This window comes from Crinia signifera, chromosome 5 (assembly GCF_055691185.1).
Source record: "Crinia signifera chromosome 5, ASM5569118v1, whole genome shotgun sequence".
Classification (NCBI taxonomy): Eukaryota; Metazoa; Chordata; class Amphibia; order Anura; family Myobatrachidae; genus Crinia; species Crinia signifera.
In genome coordinates this window covers 70,939,666-70,962,726 of record NC_139221.1, presented here as the reverse complement: position 1 = coordinate 70,962,726, position 23,061 = coordinate 70,939,666, and the positions used below count along the sequence as shown (strand labels likewise).

The 23,061-nt window shown below is 45.0% G+C and overlaps 1 protein-coding gene across 1 annotated transcript in view; it reads right to left on the bottom strand.

Annotated features, from left to right (window-relative positions):
* LOC146005706 (ethanolaminephosphotransferase 1-like) overlaps positions 1-12,323 on the bottom strand; it is a 49,760-nt gene extending 37,437 nt beyond the window's left edge. Inside the window, exons 1-3 of the mRNA XM_083145131.1 lie at positions 12,283-12,323; positions 5,772-5,862; positions 4,247-4,355 (exon numbers count right to left, since the gene is read on the bottom strand). Coding sequence (XP_083001257.1) covers positions 4,247-4,355; positions 5,772-5,862; positions 12,283-12,323 — 241 coding nt within the window. The remainder of the gene's footprint in view (positions 1-4,246; positions 4,356-5,771; positions 5,863-12,282) is intronic.
* Between the last annotated feature and the right edge of the window lie 10,738 nt (positions 12,324-23,061).

Genomic DNA, 23,061 nt, shown 5'->3' with positions numbered 1-23,061 from the left:
GTTAATGGTTTCCAGATCTCCTCACAGAATCACAGGTGAAGTAATTAGCTCCACCTGTGGATCATTTATAATGTGTCAGTCAGTAATGAGTGCACCTGTGCAGCAGCTAGGTTGTCTGGAAAATGTGAACTGTTGGTAGCTCTCGAGGACTGGAGTTGGCTACCACTGCTCTAGGTGCTGAGAAAATAGCCAGCAGCAGAGACCATGGTGGTAAAACCAATGGCTACTGAAATCTCCTCCTTGGAGTATGAGCTTTGCTAGCCAATACAAAATGGCTGTCCAACACACTGGGGGTGATTGTAGTTGACTCACAATATAGTGAGTTTGGCCCCATCCTGCAAAGGCAGGAGAAATCATTCAATGGTCGGTGACCATCGAATGATTTCTCCTGCAGCGGAGGCATGCGAGCTGATGTGTTTTGGTTGCAATCGGCGGTGGGGGGGTTCGTGGACATTCGGACGGACAGCATGCGACTTCTCAGGTGCTTGGTAAGATGCAATGTTTGCAGCTTACTCTGCCAACCTGAATCAACCCCTCTGGCCAATCACAGAATTGCAGCACTACTGTAATAGCTAATTCTGCATCCCTTGCTGGTGATCCTGGGGGATCGATCCAGCACCTATATTACATGCATGATACAATACATGATGTGCTCTGTGATACTCCCCTGCACTCATTGGTCGACGTTGCAGCCCAGGGACTGCAGCGGCCTCTGGTTGTGATGGTCCTGATGTTCCGATGGTGATGTTACATTTAAACCAGATATTTTATATATCTTAAAAAACAATACTTTTGTTTTGGATAAGTTTTAAATAAAAGTACTTGATCTGGTACTTATCGTCGGCATGGAGTTGATTTTATAAAGTGTGGCGAGCGCAACAAGCCACCGAGCCCGAAGCGCGGCGAGCGCAGCGAGCCCCGCGAGGGGACGCGCAGAACTTCACAGGTATACGTGTCCCCTCGCTGCGCTCGCCACGCTTTATAAAATCAACTCCACTCCGACGTGGATAGTGGGGGTATGAAAAGGTCGTAGGACGCGTACCGCCGCCCCTCGCGGGCTCGCTACGCTCGCCACGCTTCGGGTTCACGTTTATAAGTGGGGGGGTGGCGTGGGGGTGCATTTAACATTGTAAGCACCCATTAGGGTGCTTATACAATTTAACATCGTATATGGGGCAAAATCGCATCGCATGCCATCGGGCGACTAATTATCGTGGGCGCCGTGCTAGTACACAAGTACCCTTGATCTAATTGAATCATAAAATAAAATTAACAATTAATGAGCAGGATATGGGGAAGAAAATTACCAGTCCAGTGACACAGCATATTGGCCCGAAACACCATCCTACACCACAGGTCAGGGATACAATAATGTTAATACATGCAATTGTCATGTAGGTGCCCTTCTCTAAATGTGCCTCTGTATTAGTGCAGGATTCTAGAAATGCTGATTTTCATCTGATTTATTTTCCTATGCTCAGGCCCAGGGACAGGGGGGTCAAGGGGGACAGCCATCCTTGGTGCCGCCGATCTGAGGGCCCGAAGCATGCCCCCTGCCGCTCAGTACCTCAGTTGGCACAGTCCCCTTCCTCCCCGAGTCCCCTCTCAGCCACCCAGCCAGAACACCATGCAGGGAAAGGATTAAGGAAGGAGCTGCAACACGGGGCTGTATGGGGGTGGGGCTTCGCTGGACTCGGCGGGGCGGGGCTTCACAGAGCTCGGGAGGCGGAGCACTGCTTGAGATCAAAAAAGATGCTGGATTTATTTTCTGAGGCGTGCTACTATCCATATGCATGCACAGTGGAACGATAATCTCCCACCTTGTAAAATCGCAGGGCTGCAATCTGCTCCATTCACTTTGAGGAAAGAATTAAAAAACTATAACATGGGATTTTAATGAAACAACTATAGTAGGACAAATGTAAAAGACAACAATGAGAAGATATTTTTTATCACTTATTCCTTGTATCTTACTTTAGAAAGATACAAGGGAAAAAGGGCCTGATTCTGGTTCACTTGCAAAAGCAAATTCAGTCTCTAATGGACAAAACCATATGCACTGCAGGTGGGGCAGATGTAACATGTGCAGAAAGAGTTAGATTTGGGTGAGTTATTTTGTTTCTGTGCAGTGTAAATACTGGCTGCTTTATTTTTACACTGCAATATAGATATCACTTTGAAGAACAAACCCCACCCAAATTACTCTGTCTGCACATGTTACCATACTTCCCAACTTTGAGGAGGGACACTTGCGCGGCCAAAATTTTTGGGGCATGGCCTAGTGGAAAGGGGGCATGCTCTATACTCCCAAGAGGCCACACCCTACATTTTCATTGCTGCGGGGGCATGAATATGCACAGTGTCTTTTCATGGGTGACAGGGGGGACTCCCAACTGCCCCTGCCGTGGGACACTGCCTGCCCCAGTCGGGACACGGGAACATCCCCCCAAAAATGGGACATTCCCGCCGAAAGCGAGACAGTTGGGAGGTATGTGTAACATCTGACCCTCCTGCAGTGCACATGGTTTTGTCCATTAGAGAGTGAATTTGCTTTTGCAAGTGAACCAGAATCAGGCCCAAGGATAAGATAGGTTTAGGTGTTTCTCTTTAACTATAATTCTCAGTTGATAAAAAGTAGAAAAGATTAACAGATGTAAATGAATTAAATAAATATGATTATTCCATAGAGTACCTTAACTTGCTGGAATAACTTCTGAAATAGGATTTCTACTCCAAATGTGTAACGAAGACAAACTTGCAATGTTTCCATGGCAATCGTTGTTGCTAAGGAATCTGCTAACTCTCTCTCTTTCAGTCTTTCCCCCTCTCTCCCTCTTCCTCCCCCCAACCCTCATTCTCTGATCTCTCACCTTTTTATATCATTCTCTCTCATCCTCTGTCTTTTCATCTCTCCCACTCTTCCCCCCTCTCTATTCCCCACCCTCACTCTCTCCATCTTTCTTTCTCTCGCTCTCTCTCTCCCACTCTTCCCCTGCTTGCTCTCTTTCCTGCTCTCTATTTCTCTCCCACCCTCTCTCACTCCATTTCTGTCTTCCCCCACTCTTTGACTTTCTATTTCTCTCCCACCTCTCTCCCTCTCACCTGCATCTCTCCCTAGACACTCTTACTCTCTCCATATCTCTCTTCTATTTCCCTTTCCCCCTCACTGTCTATTCCTAATTTTCCTTCTCTCCCACTCAGTGGCGTAACCAGCAATCTTGCTCCCCCCTGCCAAAATAAATTCTGGCGCCCCCCCCCCCCCTCATTTTTTTAAGCCACCGGGGATCAAGAGGAGTAGGCAACGCCGCCTGGTGAGTGGGGATCAGGGGAAGCTGGACACTGACATGTGTCACACAATCCCCGGCTAATAGCCAGCCCAGCGGAGGTGAGCATGATCTCTCTCCCCTACCGCGTCCTGTCAGGTCCTTACCCCGCTTTCCACCTGCCATGCTGTTCCTGGCCATAGTGATCAGACAGCCTATCTGACCGCTGTGGCCAGGAGCGGCGAGGCAGGTGGCAAAACTGTAGATTCTCAGCGCTGTCCTGCACAATCCCCGTCAGCCGACTTGTACATAATAGCATTGTACCTTCGCCGCCTAGGATCCCGGAATACTCAGCAGCGCTGCATGCAAGCTGGAAGGGCAGCGGGCATGGTGGAAGGGGGAGTGCTCTCTGGCGAGTCTGGCTGTCTGTGGGAGGACGCTCAGTGAACCTGTCACTGCGTCCTCACACAGCCAGCCAGAGAGCGCTCCCCCTTCCACCATGCCCGCTCCTTCCAGCTTGCGCGCAGCGCTGCTGAGTATTCCGGGATCCTAGGCGGCAAAGGTACAATGCTATGTACAAGTCAACACTCTGAACCTGCGCCCCGGTGGAGCCTGCTCCCCCCCCCCCCCCCCGCCATCGCTGGGGCTGCGGACCCCAAGTTACGCCACTGCTTCCCACTGTCTACCCCACTCTTTCCATCTCCCTCCTCTTTGTCTCCCTCTATCCCTCTTTCACTTCCCCTCTCCCCCCTCTCTCTCCCCGCCCCTCTCTGTCTCTCACTCTCTTTATCTCCCTCCCTCTCTGCTTTATAGACTCTCTCTTCCTGACACTGTCTCTCTCTCACATGTGCAGACCTCCCACTACTAGTTTGTGCCTTCTGAGAGTGGAGAAATAATAATAATAATAATAATAATAATAATATTATTATTATTATTATTATTATTATATAGTAATAAGTTATTTTATGACAATAGGGGCTTACCTGATGCTGTGTAGTCCCAATCATACAAGGATAATAGAAGATAATTAATCAAAATTATCAAAAATCCACAGAAAGTCAACATATTTGGGGCAATCCAAAGAGGAACTATCTAGAGAAAAAGAAACACGATGATTTATTATCAATTAAATAGACTATGTTATATCTTGTAACAAATGGGAAGTTGCACTTATAATTACTTCCTTTTAATTTACAGTAGTGAAGGGCGTAAAGCAAAGGGAGGGTGGCCACACACCAAAGACATAGAACCTGACAGGGATACAGACTCTTGATTCAAAAGCATTTTGCCTGGACCATGTTATAGCACCATTCATCCTGCTAACTAGAGAATTTTGACAATGTCGACATTTTGTATGTCAACATTCTTAAAATGCCAACTCTTTTCAGGTGTTGGCATTTCTAATTTTCACACTATAACCACATTGACATGAATGTTGAACTTCTAGTCTGAACATTAGAAATGTGAACATTATAACTTCCGTCTTCCTGACTGCGTGCCATCTTCATGGATGTGACACAGGGATTAACAGTGAGGTTATTGTGAAGTTACTTAGATACAGATGGAGCCGCCATCATTCAGCGGGGGTGTGGCGGTCGGATCGCCAACCTCTGGAAAGGGACGCGTGCGCAAGAGACTCTCACACGTCCCCTTCCGACAGAGCTCCCCGTTGTTGTCCGCCAGTCCCTGCTGCCTCCTCGCACCCCCCCTAACTGGCAGGAATCTGGGACGCATGTGCGTGTGAGATGCTCGCATGCCCCAGTCAGATGGAGCGCTTCTCCGCTGGCGATCGCCAGCGGGGGCATTCTGGCAAGCACTGGCGGAGAGGCGCTACATCTGTACTATATATTTCAGCTGTCTTATCCAGTAAGTTCAACTATCTGTTGTTCATCATCTCTGTTCCTCCTCTGGTGATCTCTGGTACAGCGTATGCTGCCATAAACGGCACTATCCAAAGCCTCCCCCCCCCCTTGCTGGCAGCGCCGGGTAGGGGGAAAGATGCTCAGTGTGTATGTGTCTGATAACAGGGTTGTACGGGAGCCCAGTAGGTCCATACACACTGGGCGATTTTGCACACCGTGTATGGACAGGAAGCCGCTCGGTGTGAATGCAATCCATACACGCTGGGCAATATCGCCCAGTGTGTATGGACCTACTGTGCTACCATGCAACCTTGTTATCAGAGGTCAGTTACTTTTTGCACTCAATCTTTAACAGACAGTGTTTATTTTTTCCTAAAACAAATCCTGATAACAACAACAATATTTTCTGAAAAGCACAAATGTGAATTCATTTGCTTTATATATTTTAAATATTTTACTGCATTGAAAGGTGGATTACCGTTTTTTATAAGATGGCGGATCTATATACTGTAATTATACAGTGATCTACAGTATAGAGATCTTATATATTTTGAGTAGATATATTTAACATGTGTTTGAGCATGAAGAATTTATGTGAAAAATACACTTTTAAATTTTTAAATATGCTTTGGATATGTAGTCTCACCTGTACGACTTTGTTCCATACATGCTGCATTACATACACAGACAGAGGGTTTGTATCCACTGCACTATACTGGAAAAGAGAGGAAAAATATCTTAATTCCAATATAGTAGAAATTACTCAGCGTATAGAGATTTTAACAGGGAAGTCAGCAGTACACATAGTGGTTTTCATCAGGTTATTGGCACAATATCTAATTTATGCAAGAGCAGTTGTTTTAAAACATTTATTTCAATTTCTACACAATCTGGTAAATTCCAATCTGTTCAGGCAGGGTCTAAGCTAGGATTGTTGTCCCCTGGAGTAAGACAGTAGTAACCCCCCCCTTGGGATTGGTGGGGTCCTGGGATTTGGCTGGGTTTTGAAGTGTAAGCCCCTGGAGTGTACGCACCCGACAGGCTGTCAGTTATTGACAGCGGCTGTCTTTTACAAGATGGCGGACATAGCGCGTGGATCTCCCAAAGGTAATGTCACTCTCCTTCATTCCACCTGGTGGATGTGATCACCTGGCCCCCTATAGTTGTGGCCCTTCATCCATGGAGTGTAATTCCTAATAATTACTGGATTTAAAGTTCAACAGTAATACATACATAATACATACATAATACATGCATACATACATACATAACATGTCTTGTTTTGTGAAAATTTCCCTGTACATGCAATACAGCGCCCTTCATTCATGCAGGGGCTGGTGGTGGATTCGCCAGCCGCCAGCGGCTGCCAGCTGCCAGAAGTAGACATGCATGCGTCCCCTTACTACAGAGCTCCCTGTCGGTCCCCACCGCTTCGCCATCAGTCCCTGCCGCCCGATCCCACCTCTGAAGCAGATACGGGCAGGGTTAGGGGGGAGCGGGGAGGTGGGCAGCAAGTGATAAAAGTGCTAATAGCAAACAACAGGGCAAATATGCCGGATGCAAGATTGGTATGATCTTTTCCCCCCATATATATATACATTATAATATGTATGTATGGATGTATGTGTATCCAGTGGCAAACGCAGGATTTTCAGAAGGGGGTTTCCAGAGGGGCGGAAAGTGAGATGGACACTTAGGTGACCCAGTATATGCCGAGTCAGTTAAAGTATTATAGATAGACCAAATGTATATAAATAATAATAATAATGAAAAAAAAATATATACATATATATATATATATATATATATATATATATACATACAGGGGCGTCAACAGCAGTGTAGACCCCTGGGCATAGCAATGTATTGGGGCACCTACCGATCCTCCAGCGGTAGGGGTGGGGGAAGCTTTGATGTCCCCCGGGTTGTAGGGGGTATTATATCAACCGCTCAGCATGTAGGGCCTGGATCAGTAATTTCCACTAATTACCCCTTTACTGAACAGATGGTGGGAGAAGGGGGCATTGGGCTGAATGAAGGGGCCCTGATACATAACTTCCAGGGTGGTAGAGGATGTTTAATATGCAGAGGAGGTGTGTATAGTGGAGTGGGCTTATTATTCATAATTTTCTGGTGGGAAGACAGCTTGCTTGACTGCAGATATCTCCAGTTCCCAGAAATAGATTTCTTAGATTTTAATGGAATTAAAAACTAGAGGATCCCACCTACCAAATGGTACTGGGGTCTAGGGGATCAAAGTTCAGGAGGCAGAGCAATCTGCCAATGAGAATATATAACTACATACCAGGTGTGTGGAGCTGGAGCAGTAACCAGCTGCTGGAAGGCTGATATCTCTGGTTCTGGGAACAGTAGAGACAAGGTACTAGTGTCTGTCAAAGCGGGAGTGTCCCAGCTTTTGAAATCTACCCTCAGAAAAATTCTAAGCCAGACAGAACCTGAAATATCTGACTGGGAAGAGCAATTAACAGACTTGGATGGGGACCACTGCTTTGAAGTCAGATATCTCCGGTTCCCAAGGGCCGATTTCTAAAATTCTTGTACCCATTGAAAGAGGGGACCCTCGGCTTTAAGCCTAGGGCCCTTAGTCTCCTTGGGCGTTTCTGGGTACTCAGAAACCCCCCCTGCGTGCGCTACTGGTATCGCATCCGACTTCCCTTGAACTCCCTGGAAGCCGTTTTACTTGTCACATCAAGTGCTGAGTCAGATGTTAGCCCTCCGGTGGAGCTGCCAGGGAGCTCAAAGACAAGTCAGACTAATTTATGGCCTTAAAGTGCTACACCAGCACATCCTGGTCTTCTGTGAAACTTCCTGTACACCTCCCCCACCCCCGCTTCCCTTTGGCCTACTACTTATATGTAGTTGCGTGTTGTGTGTGTTTGGGAAGGGGGGGTTGGCATTCTGTGTACTGGGAAACCCCCCTGTATGTGCCTCTGAGCAACTGTAAGGTTGAGCATTGCAGGATCATGGATGTTTCACAGAGACATGGCTGGATGACCACATTGCTGACCCCCCGGTGTCCCTGCGAGGATTTGGTCTCTACAGAGCTGATTGCTCCAAGGTTCTCTCAGGGAAAACAAAGGGTGGTGGCATCTGCCTCTACATCAATGATAGATGGTGCACCAATGTCACGATCCTAGGCAAATCATGCAGCCCTCACCTGGAGTTGCTATGATTCAACTGCAAACCCATCTATTCCCCCCAGGAATTTGCCTCGATTGTCCTAGTGGGAGTGTACACCCCCCTCGTGCCAGCGCAAAGGAAGCCCTGCACCACCTGGCCACCAGCATATCTGACATGGAGCAAAAACACCCAGACTCTCTGTTCATAGTGCTGGGTGACTTCAACAGAACTAACCTAAGCCAGGAGCTACCCAAGTTCAAACAACAAGTCACGTGCCCAACCAGGGAAGGGCGTACCCTTGACCACTGCTACACCACCCTTAGGTCTGCCTTCCGGTCAATCCCCCATGCTGCACTTGGACTATCTGATCACTGCCTCATCCACCTACTCCCTACATTTACGCAGAAGATGAGATAAGCCTGTCGTCAAGAGCTCAACCCACTCAAAACCGTTGAGATGGTAGTGGACTTTAGGAAGAAGGCTGTTGCTGTTCCTCCGCTAACAATTGCTGACAGTGTGATGTCGCTAGTGGACTCCTTCAAGTTCCCGGGACCTTAAATGGGGGCCCAACACTGATACTATTGTTGGAAAAGCGCAACAGAGGCTATTCTTCCTTAGGCAACTGAGGATGTTCAACACCCCACAGAAGCTTCTGCGCTTCTACTCCGCAATTGTGGAGTCTGTACTGTGCTCCTCAATACTGGTCTGGTACAGCTCCGCCAGCTAGAGAGACAAATGCAGACTCCAAAAGGTAGTCAGAACTGCGGAGAAGATAATCGGGACAGACCTTCCCTCTGTCCAGGACCTGTACCTGTCCAAAGCATAAAAGCGGGCAACGAAGATAGTCAAGGACCAACTACATCCTGGCCATGGCTTGTTTAACCTGCTGCCATCATGCAGATGCTACAGGGCTATTCCCACCAGGTCCACCAGAAGCCTAAAATGTTTCTTTCCTCAAGCGGTTCACTGGTTGACACATGAACTCATGAACTCCTCACTGTCTAGTCGCGCCATAACCCTTGCACATAATCTAACATGGTGTGCCCTCGGAATAACTCTCTATATGACTGTTCATGTTCCACCACCTGTTTATATTGTTTATACTGTATACTTGTTACCCACCTGGCTGCTGCACAGCAAACCGAAAACAAATTCCTAGTATACGCAAGTATACCTGGCCAATAAAGCTGATTCTGATTCTAATGCCGAAGGACTGTTACTAGTAGACACCTCCTGGCAGCAGTAGTGATCTAACATGAGGACTAAAATGCAGCATCAAAGCAATCATACAGGCAGTCTAATGCCTGCCTGTGTCCTAGAATGTGGGACACATTTGCACACACAGAGAACACAAATCAGAACTTTGCACACACAATCAGTACTTTGCAATGATTAGCGGAGGTACAACTGCATCTGAATGACACCCCCTCCCACAGGCTGTTGGTTTTCCTGTCCTATAATGAACGATGAAGGCCCCTGTACAAAATCGGGTGAAATCTGCTCAAATAGTGTGTGTATGACATCCAATCTCGTGCGGACCTCTGACCCAGCGGCTCAAGGTGGATTAGATGGCCATACACTACTGTGCCTACTTGCTTCTAATAAGGAGTGGAGGTGTGGCCCATAGCAACCAAACAGATTATAGCTATAAATAAGATACTGTAGTACAGCGGTGGCCAACCCGCGGCTCGCGAGCCGCATGCGGCTCTTTCCTCTCTCATGTGCGGCTGCGGAGGCTTCCTCCCTTTCATGTGCGGCTGCGGCGTCCACAACGCCGACGGACCGCGGTGACCTGGCGCATGCGCAGTCACCATGGGAGGCAGCGTCTACAGCACTGATGGGCTGCGGTCGCAGTGACCGTGCGCATGCACAGTCGTCCAGGAGGCAGCGTCCCCGGTGGCATTTTAGTCTCTGCGGAGTGTGTCCACATGAGCTCTTGTGCTCCTGCTCCGTCCGGCTCCCGCACCGCCTCATCCTCCCGCTCCACCTGCCATGCTGAGCCCTCCTGGGCAATATTACAAGTATGCAATGCCACCTGCCTCCCTGAGTCCTCTTGGGCTAGCAATGCCACCTTCCACGCTGATCCCTCCTGGGCAATATTAAATGTATGTAATGCCACCTTCCACGCTGAGCCCTCCTGGGTAATATTAAATGTATGTAATGCCACCTTCCACACTGAGCCCTCCTGGGCAATATTAAATGTACAGTATGTAATGCCACCTGCCACGCTGAGCCCTCCTGGGCTATATTACAAGTATGTAATGCCACATGCCTCCCTGAGCCCTCCTGGGCCTTATTAAATGTATGTAATGCCACCTCCCTCCCTGAGCCCATCTGGGCTATATTAAATGTATGTAATGCTACCTGCCACCCTGAGCCCTCCTGGGCTATATTAAATGTATGTAATGTCACCTGCCACGCTGAGCCCTCCTGGGCTATATTACAAGTATGTAATACCACCTGCCTCCCTGAGCCCTCCTGGGCTATATTAAATGTATGTAATGTCACCTGCCACGCTGAGCCCTCCTGGGCTATATTACAAGTATGTAATACCACCTGCCTCCCTGAGCCCTCCTGGGCTATGTTAAATGTATGTAATGCAACCTGCCACCCTTAGCCCTCCTGGGCTATTTTAAATGTATGTAATGCCATCTGCCATGCTGAGCCCTCCTGCCCCATAAAAATGGGGCAGGGTCTTGTGCCAGCAAAGCCACAACCCATTTAAAAATGGGGCGTGGACTTTTTGGAGCTAGGCCATGCCCATTTTTGAATGATGACGGCTCTTTGTCTTACCAGAACATATTTTTGGCTCTTTGCCTCTGATAGGTTGGCCACCCCTGCTGTAGTACTTTCTAGATAAAGATGACTAAAACAGGTAGAAAGCAAAAAGTAGCTTTTTTTTTTTAATTTGTGTAATTTTTATTTAAAATTTCCAAACATACAGAAAAGCATGAAAAGATAAACAATAAAAAAAAAAACGTACATTCATAAAAGATACAGTAAATATGTCTCTGCCAAGAGTAGAGAGAATAATAATAATTTAAAAAAAGGAAGTTAAGAGAATTAATATTTAAATCAGCAACTATGGTACAAAGATTTTTCTTATAGATATGGCCCTGCACATTATGGGCCTGATTCTGAGGTCAGAGTGAAGCTGGATACACGTCATAAGATTATCTGTCCACTCTTTCTGGGTGGAACCAAAAATTGGTAGTGTACAGTATGGGAACAATTTGCAATAAACTATTTGCTCCAAAAAGTAAGGAAATGGGCACAAATGATTGTTCAGATAAATTGGTTAAAGCTGAATATCCAATTTAGTTTGTTTACCGGTGTTTAGGACAAATAGGCAATTGTTATTTGCTCCCTTTTTTTGTTTGAAATATTCAACAGATTATCTTATAGTGTGTATGCTTCTTTAAGCAAAACAAAAGAGCAAGTAACTGTGACCGTGCTGACAAATGGTCTGATTCAGAGTTGATTATGATTATGAAGTGACTGCACATGTGTATAGATCATAGCGACATACATCGCGTATGGATTGTAAATGCAATTTGGCTAGAGGTTGGCTGACAGGAAGCCGGCATTAAGGATTTGACACATCCCATTTCCAGACAGTGTTCGAAAAAACCACAGACGTTGACCTAACCCATGTTGACCTTCCTGCATGTCCACCTTCAGTCATGTCGACCTTCATGCATGTCGATCTAGTGCGACCTAGTTGCTGTCTGTCCAATGATCTATACTTGCTTTGTTAAATATATACTTACTACATAAATCTGATTTTCATGGGAAATTAGGATAATATATAGGCCACTGTATGAGATTCCTTCAGCTGAACCGCTCACTCAGTGATGAAACTGTTGTGAATAATTCAGCAGGTTTTGAAAACTTCAGTCATAATTCTCAGTTCTGCAGCTGTATCATTAGTCTCCTTGTTCCCTTAACTCTTCAGATGACATGGTAGTTTTGATACACGGGTGTCATGATCTGGGTATTACAGCAGACATATTTACCTTCCAGGTGCTTGAGAAGACTGGCGCTGCACTCCAGACATGGTTTCTAGCATCGCTGTTTGCACTTGGCCTGCAGTCTCCCTGCGCTGCTATCCCCGCGGCTGCACTCCGTTCCCTACCTGTCATTTCCGAAACCCAGCTTCAGTCTCATGCGGCTTCCACCGTGCCGCCATTACTGTAGGCCTCAGACAATGTACTAAACAAATAGGCTTCCCGCCTTTCCCAGACATGCTAGCAGCCATGTTTTCCCTGTCGCAAGGCCCGTTTACATCCAATCCTGTCCGTTTCCCAGTCTGGCTAATTACCCAGCCAATCCGCTTTCACTCCTCCCTATATCTATGCTAGGTAAGTCAGGCCAGTTGCCAGTGCTACTGGCAGGGCCGGTGCAAGGCACCGGAGCGCCCCAGGCGAGTCGGGGTGGGGGCGACCCGGTGCCGGGGGGAGGGAGGGGGGGGGTGGTACCTGTGTAAAAAAATTGCTGCCTGCGGCGCCGTCATGTGTTTAAAGCTGGCTGCGGCCGGCGGGGTCCCTGTAGTGAATAGCAAATAACTAGAGCTTCCCGCGCCGCCGCGCGAATAGCGCTAGTTATTTGCTATTCACTACAGGGACCCCGCCGGCCGCAGCCAGCTTTATACACAGGACGGCGCCGCAGGTACCCCTACGGCACGGACACCCCTGACCGCCCCAGCACTGCAGGGACGCCGGGGCAGTAATTTTTTTACACAGTTCGCTGGGGGTGAGGGGCGAACAGCCGCCCTCGAGGTGCCGGCGCCCTAGGCAAATGCCTAGAGCTGCCTAGTGGTGGCGCCGGCCCTGGCTACTGGTGTCATCCTGAGTGTATTACCTGCATGGTGTCTCTGTGGTCTAAGCTGCTTTCCATGTTCCTTTTCCTGAGGATTCCGCTCCTTCCAGGTCCTGAGTCATCTTCAGCAAATAGCTGCCTGGTTCCCTCGGTGCCCTGCCATCAATACTACTTACCATTGGTGCTCCGCCATTGGTACTTATCATCAGTGCTCAGCCATCGGTACTTCTCATCATTGGTGCACTTCCATCGATACTACTCACCATCGGTGCTCCACCATTGGTTCTTCTCATCATCGGTGCTCACTATCCGTGCTCCGCCATCGACTCTTCAATCCCTCTGGTGTGTTTTTCATCTACCTTCATCACCATCGATGCTTCCTCATCAAGACGCTAAAGGTGCATCCTTCATCGATATCCACCATCATCAGTGTTCTCCATTGAAATCCATTACTATCGGTAAGGCATCAGTGACTCTCTCCTTCCTTGGTGATCGTCTGGTCGATGTTTCCCACCATCGGGGCTTCCATAGCATGACCTATCTTCTGTGGTATTCTTCAGGTCCACAGTGGTCAGTTTTCCATCTCTGACTTACCATCTGCATTAGAAGTTATGACTTCCGGTGGGGGCGGGGGATGGTCGCACGCTCGTGGAGTTTCCGGGTCCCATCCCCTGGAGCCCCCATCCCCGGCCCCCCAGAGAAGCACCGCTGCTTCCTTGTGCTACAGTCATCTCAAGTTGCTGCATGTCATTCCACTTCCTAAGATCACCTACTGTAGTTTCAAGTATCCAGCACCCTCCACTGGCCCACCAAGGTCAATGTTGGGAACACAGAACTCAGCAGCATTGACAAGCTATTTGGAATAGAAACACTGTAGAAGGTTTTGTGAGTATATTGGTTCTATTCTGGTCAATTTAAAAGTGACCCAAAATCTATGTTTAGTAAATATACCCTATGATTTCTATAGCACAGAATTAAGAAATATATATACAGTAAGAGGTATTTTTACTAAGCTAGATGTTCCCAAACTTTCTTGTGTCACGGCACCCTAAAGTATCGTGTCCTGGCAATAGGGGAAATCATTCCCCAAATCCAAGGCTCCAATATCTGAGCTACACACTAATCAATTTCCGATTTTATGTCACACCGCACTGTATTTACATGAGTCCACCCACAGGAGTTTTCCTTTTACTGCATTTCCCTGGACACAGGTCTCCAACATGAAGGGTAATGCCAGCTTTTGCTGGTGTCGACCTTTTTGCCTTGACAACCTTTGACACCTGTTGACCTTTTGGGGTTGACCTCGACTCTGTCGACCTAAGTACTATCGACCATATGTCCACACCTATCTCTAAACCACTGTACTAAGCAATGAATTTTCAAAACCCACGACTTTAGCCCATTTAGCATGCCATACTGTATTTTAAAAAGCAATAATAGTAAATGCAAAATCAGGCTTGATGATTCCCCTTTAATATCAGATATCTCAGCAAATATGTGCCCAATGTAATTGATTTCTATACCTTCAATTACATCAAGTATGTTTAAAGCGGTGACTTGATGCATCCAGAAGACCTCTTGAGTATGTTTACTTCTAACTATGCCTACCCCGTGCCATAATTATAATATGCCCAGTCTTTACCTATTAGACATTATTAGGATCTTGTGCATGGCAGGGCCAAAAATGGCGATTCAATGCTGTTTGCTGTTGGCAACATCAGCAGTTTTCCTGTGCACTTTTATGCCATGCAAAGTACAAATGTCCATGTTGGTGGTGGCATTGTACATTCCGGAATGCACACCGGGACCATGGGCAGAATTAAATCACCCTGAAAATGTGGCAATACTATGATTTGTATTCTTATCATGTTGCATCCCTCCCCCTCCCACAAAAAAAACCATAAAAAAAACAAAACCCGGCCTAATACAATACCAGTTATGCAGCAGAAAAAACGAATTTCAGTTTGCACCCAACAGTAATGAGAACAAAAAGTAACAGATTTATTTTCCTGTAATGACCCTGAATTGAATTCCATCAAAGGGATAAGAAATGGTAGAGGAGATTTACTAAGATTTGAGTCCTATTTCACATGGGATGTTGCTATGGGCAACCAGTCTGAAACTACATATTGGGTAACATTTATTAGAGGTCGATGTTGGGTTTTTGGCGATTTTTATCGCAAAAATGGCCGTTTTCGCACTTTTTCCCGAATTCGCATAATTAATGAGATGCGAAAATCGGCAAAAAAATGCTGGATTTGCTGCGAAATCGCACTTTCTGAAATTCTGATTTTTTTTTACTCCGGAATTCGCATCCAGGTGTTTTCCCCATTGAAAAATATACAATTCGCATATTTAATGAGATGCGAATTTGGAAATCGCCCAAAAAAAATGGTCTAAACAGCAAAAAAAAAATAGACCTGATCCTGACTGGCGATTTTGTCAGAAACATGGCGATTTTGTCAGAACCATGCACAGATCATTGTGATCTGTGTATGGTTCTTTGGTAAAATATGTGTAAAAGTTTTAAAAAACAAATAAAAACGGCGTGGGGTCCCCCCTCCTGTACATAACCAGCCCCAGGCTCATTGAGCCGGACCTGGTTCCAAAAATACGGGGGACAAAAAGCATAGGGGTCCCCCGTATTTCTGAAACCAGCCCCGGACTCTTGGACCGGTCCTGGTTCCAAAAATACGGGGGACAAAAAAATCTGGGGGTACCCGTATTTTGAAACCAGCACCGGGCTCCAACAGCCCGCAGTGTCATGCCACAGCCGGGGGACACTTTTTACATAAGGTCCCCCGGCCGTACCATGAGCACCGTGGCTGGTCAGCCTTGGACGGGGTACCTGGAGGAGTGGGGACCCCCCAATAAATGGGTCCCCCCCCAGGCTTCACCCGTCCAGGGCTGAAGCCCGGGGCTGTCACCGACGTCCCTGGCCATTGGACGCCGGCCTGATAGGGTTAAATTTACATTCCTAACATTGCTTAATACAGGAGAACTACAAGTGCCAGTAGACCTCCCCCGCATGCTGGGACTTAGAGAACCACAAGTCCCAGCATGCGGGGCATTAATGGGCCCGCTGGGACTTGTAGTCCACCTGTAAAAAGAATGTTAAAATAAAACACACACACACACACAGAAAAGTAAAACTTTATTACATACACATCCACACACTTCAATTTTACACCACTATACATACCGATCCAGGATCCAGCGCTGGTCTCCCTTCTGCAGCAGAGCCGGCTCCCCCCGCACTGACAGCGGGGACAACCGGCTTTCTCCGATGCAGCTAACAGCTTCTGTCGCGTTGTCCCAGCGCAACAGAGGCTGAGAGCGTGATTGGGCGATGCGTTTCCATGGAGACGCATAGCTCAGCCCTGATTGGCTGAGCTATGCGTCTCCATGGAGACACATAAGCCGAAGACGCTCTGAGCCAAAATCGCACCTTTTCATGACTAAAAATCACACTTTTTCATTCCGAAAATCGCCCTATATCGCACTTTCTCGCACTTTTCATGCCGGAATACACACCTCATTAAATATGCAAATTCGCAGGAAAAATGCGATTTTAAAAAACGGCGATATAGGGCGATTTGAGAAAAAAAACACATTTTCTCAAAAACGGTCAAACCACTAATTCTCACCCATTATTTATTTAGCACCTTCTAGAAGATAATAGATACTATCTGATTGGTTGCCCATAGCAACATCCCATGTTAAATAGAACTCCCATCTTAGTACATTTCCCCCTGTGTATTCTACAATCAGTTTTGGGCCTTTGCAAAATAAAATGTGCTTTTTTAACATAATAAAATGTAACTTTTTATTTACTGGCCTGGGAAATAAGAAATGTGTTTTGTGCCAAATGAGTGGACGCTGGATAATGCTTAAGATAATATTAAGCTATATATATCACTGAGATAAATGAGGGCCTCTAGTGTTTACTTCATGCAGTGATTAAAGGATAAAGATGTTCAATCAAATCTTACGTATATTTTAATTGTTTATTTTGTATACAGTGCCTTGCTATAAATTACACTTCATTTATACACGTGTCATATAAACATTTCAGGCATTATAATGCAGATATAAATATAATTCATTTCATTTATACATATGTCACATAAACATAATCTATCATGTATTATAATGTAGATATAGATATGTAGGAAGCTATAATAGTTCACAGCACATTGTTGGGATGAAAGGAATCAGATGTTGCATTGTTACTCGGTAAGAGCCGCCACTGCTGTACTCTATATTGCTCTAACATGTTGGCTTCCTTGTCTTACAGTATGTCTGCTTTGGTTTGCCTCATAACATAAAGGGTTAAGTTTGGTAGTACCATCTGCTGTCCATACTAAAGAAATGTAACAATGGTGTCTGATCTAAAACAAAGTTATTGAATGTTTCCAGGTTTATTATTAACTGACAAACGTACCAGGAGGTGCACTTAGACTCTCTGTGATAAAAGGCAATAAATATTACAACAGAACAAGTGTCCTTGTCATTAAGCAAACTTAATGCTTCCACCCCCTCCATTTCCAATTAGATTCACATTTCTACTGATTCCGACTGGTTATAAAGGGAGATAAGAAATGGGTGCATCAGATCTATATATAGGTGTGTAATATTGTCGCATAGCATCAGTGGTGTAACACATTCTTAGTGTTGGGAATAAACTAATGTCATTGTCCACAATGGCATTTCGCGACTATGGTGAGGTTATCTGCCAAAGGTAATAAGCTTGTCACTGGGTTTTTCAGAGGCTAGACCTCATGTTGTTTGTTATGATCTATTTCATTTTGTATATTCATATAGCACAAATCAGATTACACAATACTGCAGCAAGATTTTGGCTGGTGCCCCTTAGCACCACCACTAGTTCCGCCTCTGACCCCGCTCCCCTTTCCCAGCACCATCATCCCTCATCATAGCAGTCATCATTTTGGTGCTCCTACCCGCAATATTTTAAATAGAAACAGTGCACACATTCGGTGCGCAGCCCAAACAGGGGTGTGCTCTTGCTGCGAAGGGGCACGGCCACACAATAGTACCCCCAATTCAAATTATGCCACACAGTAGTGAAACTTTATTCACATTATATCATGCGATGGTGTCCGTTATTCACGTTACATCACACAGTAGTACCACTTTACCTTATATACATTACTCCTTACATTATTCACATTATACCCTTAGAACAAAAATCCTGAGAAAATATTGTATTTTAAGCACCTCCATGGCCACACTGCAACCCAGCACAAAGCAGTGTGCGCTGTGCAGAGGAGAAGAGCTGCAGCTGCTGCTGTCACTTAAGGGGAGGGGGCCCCCACTGGACCATTCCATCAGACTTTAGCCTGGGTAATTTGTACCCCCTACCCCTTTCTCTCTGCACCCCTGATAATACCACACAGTAATGCCCCTTACACATGACACATTATTAATGTCCTTATAAACATAATGCCCCTTACACATTATGCCAAACTTTATTAATGCCCTTCATACACATAATGACACACATAATGCCCCTTACACATATGTTGCACATTATTACTGCCCTTATACACATGACACACATAATGCCCATTACACATATGTTGCACATTATTAATGCATTTATACATGACACACATAATGGCCCTTACACATATATTTCACATTATTAATGCTCTTATACACATGACACACATAATGCCCTTTACACATATGTTGCACATTATTAATGCCCTTATACACATGACACACATAATGCCTGTTACACATATGTTGCACATTATTAATGCATTTATACATGACACACATAATGCCCCTTACACATATGCCGAACACTATTGCACAACCAACCCACCCGCAGACAGCACTCGCACAGCCGCTAACACTGTGACCTCTGCCTCTGCTTGGATATAGATGTTTCCTCATACATCTTGCCTCAATAGCCATGCAGTTTCGTGCCAGTTCTGCTAACGTTGGGTGCCTTTTTTGCTGAAAATTCGTTTTATTTGCATTGTTATGTGACCAGGACACACGAGGAGCTTCCTATGATTAAAATGATATGCAGCATGCCTATATACTGTGTGCGACTGTGGCTGTACCTGCATACGGAATTCTATGTTACAGTGATTTCCATGAATACACTATTTCATATGCAAATACAGCCTCACTCATACACAGAATATAGGCATGCTGCATATAATTTTAATCAGCAGAAGCTGCTGGTGCCCCTAGGCATTCCAAATGCCCTAGGCAATTGCCTAGTTTGCCTATGCCTAGGGCCGGCTCTGCTAAACCTACCCCCTCCCCCTCCCCACAGCCTAACCCTAACCTTCCCCTCCCTACATCCTAATAGTACGTCCCCATACTAGTGCCTAAATCTAGCCCACCCCCACCCCAGCTGCATGCTAGTAATCCCCCCATACTGATTGGTATGCTGGTTATCGGTATTCCAGCGTCACATCCTTTAGGACATCCGATGTCGGTTTTCTGAAGGTAGGCAGGATTCTGGCGTCGGTATAGTGCACACCGGCATCCTGACTGCTGACTGCATGCCCTAGCACCATCGTTCTATATAATACAATCATATACATCAAGCAGTACAGAATGTACTTACATGTAAGGCAATATATTAATAATTGTGAATACATCTTATCTAATATGCACTGCACACCACACTCATCAGCAGTCTGTGTTATATTACTATTATCTCTTCCCTTATTGGTTTTCTTTACTCTTCCTGAATCTATCAGTGAATCAGGAATATACATGAACTTTGGAACTGGAACGTTAGCAATAAGCTTTGCTGCAGACAAGGGGTTATGGCTATTTCTGCACAATGTTTATTAAATGTGTTATTTACCAGCCATAAAACATGTTAAAAACCAAATGTGAGCAGTTGTCTGCTCTATTAATTTATTTATTTTCTATATCCTGAAAAAGCCTTCTAGGAGCTTCTTATCTTGATATGGTTATTATTGGTTGATGAATACACACGTGCCAGTAAAACATGTCAACAGTTTCTCTACAAAACAGTACATGGTGAGAGCGACATTGTCATAGTCCCTATTTTATATTTGTTAAAACTTTATATGGGGGAAATGTAATAGGGTGAGAGATTCAGAAAGTGAGAGATTTGGTAAGAAATCTCCAGTTTTTTTAAAGGGGCAATCATTTACACTGCCAAATCAAACTGGTTTTGCAGTGTAAATGATTGCCGCTTTAAAAAAAAAAAAACCTGGAGATTTCTTACCAAATCTCTCACTTTTTGAATCTAAGGCATTTGACACTGTCCCACATCGCAGGCTGCTAAATAAACTTGAAAGTGTGGGATTGGATTATAAAACAATTAAATGGATAAGAACCTGGTTGCAGGATAGGAAACAGACAGTTGTCGTAAATGGAGTGCATTCTATGGAGGGACATGTTACCACTGGAGTACCCCAGGGATCTGTACTTGGACCAGTGGTCTTTAATATCTTTGTTAGTGACATTGCAAATGGTATTGAAGGGAAAGTATGCCTTTTTGCAGATGATACAAAGATATGCAACAGAGTAGACACACCAGGAGGGGTAAATCAAATGACTGATGATCTAAGTAAACTTGAGAATTGGTCAAGCGAATGGCAACTACAGTTTAATGCTAAAAAATGCAAAATTATGCACTTGGGACTCAAAAACCCAAAGGCTCAATATAGTATCAAGGGTACTATAATGGAAACTACTGAGGAGGAAAGAGATCTAGGAGTCACTATTTCAAGTGACTTAAAGGCAGGGAGGCAATGTAACAAAGCAATGAGGAAGGCTAGTCAGATGCTTGGTTGCATAGGGAGAGGAATCAGTAGCAGAAAAAAAGACGTAATAATGCCACTTTATAGGTCATTGGTACGACCTCATCTGGAATACTGTGTCCAGTTCTGGAGGCCATATCTTCAGAAGGATATAAATACATTGGAGAGTGTACAAAGAAGGGCAACTAAAATGGTTCATGGCCTACATCACAAAACTTACCTGGATAGACTAAAAGATCTTAACATGTACAGTTTGGAGCAGAGAAGGGAAAGGGGGGACATGATAGAAATCTTCAAATATATCAAGGGTTTTAACATAGTACAGGTGGGAAATTTTCTTCAAAGGAAAACAAGTAATAAAACACGAGGACATGCACTGAAACTGGAGGGAGGTAGGTTCAGGGGAAATGTTAGAAAGAATTACTTCACAGAAAGGGTAGTGGATAAGTGGAATAGCCTTCCATCAGAGGTGGTAGAGGCTAAGACAGTAGAACAATTTAAACATGCTTGGGATAGGCATATGAATATCCTTACAAAGAAATAAGGATTAAAAAGGGTTGAGTTTACCTGAAGGGTAAAAAAAGGGGCAGACTAGATGGGCCAAATGGTTCTTATCTGCCGTCAAATTCTATGTTTCTATGTTTCTATTAAACTTCACCCTATATTTCTTTTGTAATGACCCTGTATACCTACAAATAGTCACAATTTCTAAATATGTATGGGGCAGAAAAGTAAAGAAATTGTTGTAGAGTTTGTTACTTTTAGTAAGAATTTCACATCAGGTTATGCTTTAGCTGAAATGAAGGGTACGTTATGTATATAATCCCTTGGTTGTAAATATAATTTATGGATTGTTAGTTCTATTTCATGGTCACTGTAGTACCAGATAATATATTTCCAGTAAGTGTCATCCACAAAACATGAAAACAGTGCTGCTCTTATAGCCAATAAGATTTAAAAAAGTAGCAAAACAAAAGAAGTAGATAACATTTTAATATATAGGTTGACATTGCATCACAACTTGGAAATTTGCTGAAGGCAGCTGAACTTTGCAGAGATAAAACTGAAATAATATTTATACAGGAAAATACTTGAGATGATTAGATTAGATAACAATAAACAACTGATACAGATGTAGTAATAAAACAAATGAAAAATAGGCTACATTGCTGTGGCCAGTTACCCACATTTGCAGTTGTGTGATATGTAGTTCACATGTTATAATGGTATAATAACTCTTATCTTAACACTGTTTTGATCTGAATTATTGCTGTTTTCGACCCTGGTCGTGGGTTTGGTGTTGAATGGGTCCTTGAAAAAATAACCCCGGTTGAGTGCCATGGCACTTCAACGCAGGTGGAGAGCAGGGTTGAACACAGTATTTACAGTCCAACCCGGGTCACCTACAGAAGCTGCGGATTGGGACTTTCTGGGGTGCTGACAGGTGATGTCATCTGCCACAGTCCAACAGAGCATGCAACAGGGAGACCAGTGATTGGCAGAGAGAGCTGTTTTATGTAGGCAGACCGGAAAAATAAATCCAAAAGCAATGCCACCTGGACCCATGAAAAGGTCAGGGAGTTGGAGAATATAAAGGGAGAGTAGGAGATACGGCACCAGATGACTGCCACAGTATACAAACATATATCCAAGATCTTGGCTTGAGGGTTACAGAGTCACAACTTGACTAAGGGTCCTGGTCACCAACAGGTTTAGTGCCAGGGATGAGTATTGTCGGAGGTTTAATGTAGTGCTTGTGTTTGAACTATGGGAACACTGGATACTAGGAAGGAAGTTGGTGTGACCAAAAGCATGGGAGTGGAATCTAATGAGCCAGGGATTTGCACCAGGAATGTGCATGTCATGGCCCCTGACTAGATCATTCTACTAGTCAATACCTTTGGATTAAATGAGGAAATAATGATGAATTTAAGAGAGAGGAGAATTACTGGCTGGAGTATTAGCAATGAGGATGAAGAATATGTTGGACAGATAATTACCAGGTATCTGGACCGAGCCACTGAAGACTGGAAAAACTGGAGAAACTGGATCAGAAAATTACCAGGGTGGCTGGACTGGAGAACTGAAGAATGAAGAAACTGGACCAGAGAACTACCAGAAGGACTGGACCAGAGAACTGGAAAAATAGTGAAGCTCTGATAGCACGGAAAAGGACCTCAGGACAATCTG